At 33.6% G+C, this 8,052-nt stretch overlaps 1 protein-coding gene across 1 annotated transcript; it reads right to left on the bottom strand.

The window, feature by feature from the left end:
• Nucleotides 1–4,549: 4,549 nt before the first annotated feature.
• On the bottom strand, nt 4,550–6,805 carry LOC118742988 (alkylated DNA repair protein alkB homolog 8). Its single transcript, XM_036475437.1, has one exon. The coding sequence runs from the start codon at nt 6,643–6,645 to the stop codon at nt 4,726–4,728; it is 1,920 nt and encodes a 639-aa protein (XP_036331330.1). The 5' UTR covers nt 6,646–6,805; the 3' UTR covers nt 4,550–4,725.
• Nucleotides 6,806–8,052: the final 1,247 nt, after the last annotated feature.

Raw genomic sequence — 8,052 nt, 5'->3', positions numbered from 1 at the left:
AAATATTTTTTTAAAGCTATCCAAATCTAGAAAACTGTAAAAAGTATATGCACTCCGGGCAAAGCGCGGTCAACCTGGTACTATTTCTTATAACAAAAAAAGAAAAACCTTATAGGACGTTTTTATACAAAATTTACGACACTACAGCAAAATTGTAAGTAAAAGACTCTTATTTTCGCAGTTTGGCAAACCCATGGTTTCTTCGGCCGAAAAAATTGGCCCGCCCTAATATATACATATGCCTATTCTATATATTTACATGCCTACTAGCAAACACATATACACAAGTATATTCAGATTTATATATAAATGTTTATATTTGAATGTAGAACGAGAAAACAAATCTTTAAAGTACATACATATTTATGTAAGTACATATGGAAATATCGTTTTGACCTCTACAGCTGACTATGGAAAAGAGAATTATCTAGAAACAGACCAATGCACCAAAGCCTTAAAATATGTACATAAATGCAATTACAATATCTACTTAACAGCTCCCCGCCCTCCCCCTACAAATACTTTTATATAATATATTTTGTCAACACCTCAAGTAAATAGAGCCTTAAAGTTTACAAATCCTAAGAAAAAAATCTTTGCCGAGAAATGATATTAGTTCATATAATTTTAGAAACTCCCTCACACCTTTCTTGGAATATATAAATTGCAGATTAATTGTTATTGTATTTTTTTTTTACTACTATAGTGAGACATGTTTGCGATGCGTTTTTTTCAGAATGCTTGGACGTCAATTCGTCAAACGAGTAGAAAACTGTCTGGCAATTATAATTATCGGTTTGCATTGGTGTAAACACCGTATATTATGTATTAATAATTACGTAGATATATCATTGAAAATAATTAATACATATCGGTAGCTTAGAGTGCAAAGTTGCTAGGTCGATTTTTTTAATTTCACAGGAGAGGAAAAAAACTTCGTCCTTCCTTTAAAACCAAGTAAAACTCCATACGAATTAGAAAGATTCGTTCTTTAATAAAAGATTTCGTATTATTTTGGTTTTGTCTCATTTTCGGTGCCTCTTTTGGATTTGCAAATTTGCCTTTCATTGAATATAAAACGAGAAATAACAAAACAAGTACCCTAATCCTTTTCGAAGCGATGCATATTTAATATCCCTATGCTTCCTATATCAAGATATGAGTTTTCATAAAAAGTGCACTTAGCAACTTTTCACTCTAAGCTAGCGATCTAATCGTACTATTTATGTGTAATATGCGGTTCATTTATAACTGTGTTCTCAAAGCTCATATATGTATGTATGTATATACATATGTATGTATTTATATATCGTTACCTTAATAAATATAGAAAGATCCTAACTCATTTTCTTTTGATATTCTGCTCCGCACAAAACTCAGTAGATTAGACACTAAAGGTCAAATCGAATATAAAATAAACTATTAGGTCGAACAATTAGTTTCTACGTTTATTAAAAATCCGTCAGAAAATCGCAACTGAATAATTTTAGTTTGTATACAGTTTGAAAACTAATTTGTAGCGCAGCACAAATGTCTGATAGGACCTTTCTATATTAAGGTAACGATATGTAAATATTAATTTTTATAACCAATTATAGTATAATTGTCATTCCAAAATTGTCCACTTATAGATTAAAAAAAAAAACACCAACAACAAAAAAAAGGAAAATACATATTACCACTACACCTTGTGTTTATTTTTTTTTTCATTTAATACATATGTATGTATGTAGATTGTTTGCGAATTTCATTTAATTAAAGTTAGATATTTAATTTCAATTATTTTATTTCGATTCATTCCATTTCATTTGATATTATTATTTTTTATTAATTATTATATTTTATATTACCTCATTTTATTTATATTTAACGATTTTTTTCTGTGTCAATTCAAAAAGCCAAGTGGAGCGAAGTCCTTCACCACCTTGTCGCTTTTCTTGTTGTACAGCACTTCAAGCTTCTCAAATAATATTCCCTTAAACTTTCGCCGGTGTCATCAAAGAAGATCTCATTCTAGGAAAAAATTTTAATTTGTTATTTTTCATTTGATTTTTATTTTATTTTTTATTTCATTTTGTTGTATACAAGGCGAATTAATATAAGGTGATAGCAGGAGTACAAAAACAAAAATTTACATGTATTTTGTTTTTGCTTTGGCGGCATAAACTGTCAAAATCTGTAATAGTGTGTGTAGAAATTCAAACAAAATTTTTCAAATTGATATCAGAAGCCGTGCGGCGAAACACATATACAAAATCAGCTGAGCTAGTAACACCACCTTATATAAATTCGCCTTGGTTGCATATGAATTTTAAACAACAACAAACCCGTTACTTGATTGTTCAACGAAATATTGACAAAAAAAAGAAATAAAAACCAGCCGTTTATTTTGAAAGTGGCATAAGTCATTTCATGCCGTTTAACTACACTGATCATTTAGCTGCATCTTAACGCGTGTGTTATTCGTTAAACTTAATCATTCAAAATGAAATGAAATGAAAAGCGACAAGTGTTTCCTATTAGTTTATGACGGCAGAACGATTGACAGATGCATTCATTTAGTAGTAACCAACCATTTGAGTACGAGAGGTGGAATTGACTTATAACACTTTCAAAATAAACGGGTCAAAAAATAAAACAATATTTGCGTAAATGTAATTTTTATTACATATGTACATATATATCTACCATCTATAAACCTGTATGTACATACAACGTATGTAAGTTAATAATGTAGGTATATTCGTATATTATGTCCTATAAAGCACATAAAAGCAACAACAACAGATTATTCTAAAATTATTCAAATAGCTTTACCCATGTCCAACAGAGTCCATGTAAAAATATTGTGTATTTTTACCTTTTAATAAAAAATTATGTCTGTTTGTATATAAAATAATCTACATATTTACAATTATATATGTACAATTAATTAAAAATGGCATAAAATGTAATTGATTCTTTTAATCAATTATATTCTGTGAAAGAAAATGGTTTTCATATCCAAAAAAATTGTAGAAACTTAAATTCCAATTTTTTTAAATAATTACACTGGTTTACACCAAAAATGTTCTATAGATGCCACTACCCAATTCCTATGCAAAATTGCTCGGTGTTTCCGAAAATCGATATTTTTTCTATGGATAACTTTTCTATATTTGAAATTTACCGCTAATCAGCTTAAAAAATAGTGGTTTCACTTAATCACGTATATCTTACAAACCTATTAAATAATCGTAATACGAGATACGGAAAATGAAAGCTTATAAACTTCTCCATAAACTGTATATATGTATGTACATCAGTTTTCAATTGCCCTGATAGGTTCTGAGAAATTAATTAATCATTTCTCACGCCTCTTGCTTTGAATGCAAACACTTTTCTTCTCGTATTTCATACAAGAAGTCCTTGCGCATTTGCATTTCACCAATCATTATCTTCTTATTTATCCATCGATTTTCTTCATTGGTAGCTTAATTTTTTTCTAAAGGAACAGGCTTTAACACAAGTGTAAAACATTTGCACAGAAACTGTTATTTTTTTAATTATTTCCCTGTTAAAATTTGAATTTTTTGCCTTTATTCATCAAAAAACAAAAGAAACTGGAATGATTAATTAATTTCTCAGGAACTATCAGGGCTATCCAAAAGTTATACATATATATATATATGGTTTATGGAGAATTTTGTTTGCTTTATTTGGTGTATCTCGTATTACGATTATTCAGTTGGTTCGTAAGATATACGTGATTAAGAGGAACCGCTCCTTTTTTTTTGCTGAATTACGGTAAATTGCAAATATCTCGAAAACGCATCCATAACGAAAAAAATTAACTCCTATTTTTGGAATCAGCGAGCGATTCTACATACAAATTGGATAGTGGCGTCTGGAGAACAAAAACAAAATTAAAATTTGTGATCCAGTGTTATTTGAGATAATTCTTGTAACGCTAAAAGGAAAATCAAATTATTTATTTACTATTTATGATCATTTAATTTTTGCAACCATTTATTGAAACCTGAACTTGGACATATAAGTACATATGTAAATCTAGGTCGTACCAGTTGCGTAGACCCTTTGTCATGGGAACGAGGAAGAGTCACTCATGACCCATGGTAATGATGACGCCGTTGTACAGATACTTTGTATTGGGGTTTCAAGGAAATTAGTGTCTTAATGAAAAAATACCATAAATAATACCAATTTACCCCTTCATATTAGTTGAAAAGTTGACTAAGTTCATCCGAGCCAAAACATAAAACGAAACTAGTATTTTTATAAATGCATACATATGTATACGTGAAAATGTGTACATACATATCTATTTTACTTTGAATTGATTGCAAAGAATATATTATTTAACAATTAAGGGAAGTAGCTACAGCTTTAAGATCTAATATATAGTTGATAGTTAATTTTAGAAAAGAATACTTACCGAGACTTTTGGCAAAAGTTTAGAAGTAACGATTACACAAATGTCACAAGTATCGAAAAACGATTTTAAGTATTTAATCAAATGTCAATTGCAAATACAACTATTTCCCAAATATCTAGATGTTTATTGATTAATTATAATTATTTTTGCTTATGGAATAGTAATATTTATGTACATAGAATTCAGCGCCCCTCCAAGGGGATAGTAGATAACAAATATCATATAATAAATGGGAATTAAATTTTAACTAAAAAAATAAAATACATATATTTAAATGTTTGATTTCGCTTTCACCGCTTCGCGAAAATCGCACAATGGTTGCCTTGATCATAGTAGCTTTGAAGTAGTTCGACCTCTGGCACTTGCGCTAACATTGCCTCCAGCTCGCCTGCCTCAAAGACATGGTAGTAACGCAGGTAGGTACTTGCTTGCGCAGTTCTTTGCTGATCATCTGCATTTCTCTTTCCCGCATCTTGTCCAGTTTTTAACTTCCAAGGTACGAGCACATCTTGTTGCATAAAATCGGTGCGATTTGTGTGTACGGGCAGTTGTGGTGCGCCAGGCACCAACTCTTCCAGCTTTTGTTCGTGTTGTTGCCGCTGCAACTCCGCTGTCGCACGCTGTCGCTGTTGCTCTACAGTGACTTTGTTTTTGTTCACCGCTTTATTCTGCAATAGATATGCAGATTTATTATTATTGACACGTTGATCTTTAGCCCAAACATATATGAGTGCACGTCCACCTGGACGCAGCACTCGCGTCATTTCTAACACAGCGGCTAAACGGCGTTCTGCGGAAGCCAAATGGTGTATCACTGCAATGCTGATGCAACCATCGATCGATTGTGTGCGTACGGGCACCTGTAAGCAATCACAGCGAAAAGCGTTTGGGAAAGCGGCATGGTTTTTATTGGAGACTTTAGCCCGTTCAAGGCACGCAGTAAGCAAGCCACCACTGCGATCGCAACCAATAGTTAAGGCATTGCTATTGCATTGTAGATATTTTCCATTACCACAGCCAATATCGAGCAGTATGGATCCTGTTGGAAAGCTTCGAAGAAACTCGGTCACACGCGGCCAAGGAGTATGGCGGGTTTCGCTGAAATGAGGCGCTATACGCTCATAAACGCTGTGTACGTTTAACTCTTCTAATCGTACAGCTACTGCGTCTGATATGACTGGGTTTGTGTCGTTGCGTACATTCAAGCGTGTATCACACAGCGTTGGAAATGCACAGTCGCATGGACCTCGCCGCAGTCGTCGGAATGTGAGAGAGATGCGTTGGCTCCGCTTCGTCACTGTTAAACCGCTTTCAGTAGGCACGACATCCAAAGTGCGCGGAGTAATGCCATGTGTCCAGTCGTATCGTGATGCACCAGACATCACCAGCATTGAGCGGCGTAACAATTTGAGCGGGCGCCGATCAATGCCGCGCCGAAAATCCATAACTACATCACTACATAGCGATAAAGAAAGTATTGGCTCAAGAAATGCGCTGTGTGTATCCACATGTGGTGGAATACCTTGTCCAGGTTGATAAATATTAACAGTCAATTGTTCTGGCGCCTCCCAATCCCATGCTGGTAAACCTAGCATAGCCACCTCCGATTTCAAACGCGACCATAGAAATTCGCAATCTTTAGGGATATTTACATTTAATGGTTTAGTTGGGTCTACGTTATTTTCGCCATAAATAAATTCATATCCAAAATGTTTAACACGCCGATGTTTCAAATCACTCTCTTCTTTAGTTTCTTCTGTCGCAATAGCCTTGAGCAAGATTTCTTCTTCAGATTCAGTCACAAAATCTGGCAATAATACCAAACCGTCCGGCAATGGCTTAGACCACACATTTTCCTCAGTGCATGCAGGCAAGCTTTTAACGAATGACAAATATATAACTCCTCCACGTTGCTCCAAATTGGATTTGCCATGTAAATTGTTGTAGATTTGCTCCGCTTCATTCACATTGCTGCATTCTAGAAAGCAGTATGATTTATTAGGCAACATTAGCACCTGTTGAACGGAGCCATGTTGAAGGGTGGCATAAAGCATAGCTTCTTCCGTGAGTCCCGTGGAGAGACCGGCGTTCAAAATAGCAAGAAAGCGTGTGGGCGATTCACTATTATCAATCCCACAGTCGGCGCGGATTATTGCCTCACACCGCCGTTGTTTACGCTCCAATTTACGCGAGATGTAGTCCTTAGTCATTTTCAGGTGTAGAATTTTTAACTATTTTGGCGACAAGCTAGCTTTTACAGCGCACCGCGAATTAAATATTTATCGAGGGCTAAAAACGTGTGGAATTGTTTATTTACATTTTAAATGTCAAACGTAAGAAAAGAAAATACAAAACACAGCTGCCAGTTTTCACCATGATGCATGATGCAATACAAGGTGGTGACAGTTGTGACAGCTCGATTTTGCACTACCTTAGAATAAAAAAAAGAGAAGAAATTAACCCCGTTTGGGGAAAAATATAAAAGTTCATATTTTCTTCTAAGCAAGGTTTGCATTTTTTAGTATATTCGTAATGAAATGAAATTAGATAAGATAAAATACCTCTTTGAGAAAACAAAATGTGTATACTGAGAAAGTAAAAAAAGGATCAACTATATCGTTTGGCAAAGAATTGTTAAAGAAGTAACACTGTTTCTCCTAAGGCAGTCAATATGGCGGAATTAGAGCGAAAAGCTGCCAACCGATACACCTTGTATTATTGCATCATGAATTTTCACCGGTTTAGAAAACCGAGTCGATGTGGGTACACCAAATACCAATTAGACCCATAAACCTGTTCGATGTCCCAAACCGATTCAGCGCTGGCGTGTTCAGAACAGTGATGGAAAAGTAGGCACAACAGTGCAATTTTTGGCACTTTCATTTACAGAGGCACTTTTGGCACAATTCATCCTGTTTTGGCACAATCATAAGATACAGAAATTTAAAATAAAAGGCGACTATTTAACGAAAAATCACATACCACATTATAGATTAAAAAAGTACTCATATTTAATATAAGAGCCGTGAAAAATATTTACAAACCGCTGAATTCTATTGTGAATACGCAGTACGAAAATAAGCTTTCGCAACAACTTTTAATTCAGAAGGTTTAGAAAGATTCTAAGTTTGCAGTTTTATAGTCCACTAAACAAAAGTGCAAGTTTCTGGAATATCCCGATAATTTTTAATTTTCTTTTTCTGACGGTGTAATACATTTTCATCCATTAAAAAATTTTCGAACATACTTTGTATGGAAAAAATGCATGAAATTGAAAACTTGGAATCTCCTTAAAAATTCCGAATTCAAAGTTTGTTGTTGGGAAAACCTGCTGAATTTTTGCAATTTTCATGCCAAATTTGAAATGACGATTTTTGTACATATATTGTGTTTATTGAATTATGAAATCATTCGAAAAATAATCAATGAACAAAATAGGTGAAACTGTGCAAAGTGTCTCACTGCCATTATTTCGAATATAGGTACATATATACATATATGTGTGTAAAAATGTCATAATACCTATATTTCGATGTATTTCCTTCCCCTCCGTAATTAGAATTCTGCGTAATTTTATTATGAATTTATTAATTATATTTATGAATTTGCAAGTTTTC

Source organism: Rhagoletis pomonella, unplaced genomic scaffold (assembly GCF_013731165.1).
Source record: "Rhagoletis pomonella isolate Grant_MI unplaced genomic scaffold, Rhpom_1.0 Rhpom_scaffold_00007, whole genome shotgun sequence".
NCBI classification, from domain to species: Eukaryota; Metazoa; Arthropoda; class Insecta; order Diptera; family Tephritidae; genus Rhagoletis; species Rhagoletis pomonella.
Note: the sequence above shows the minus strand (reverse complement) of the source record. Positions and strands in the feature narration are given on the sequence as shown.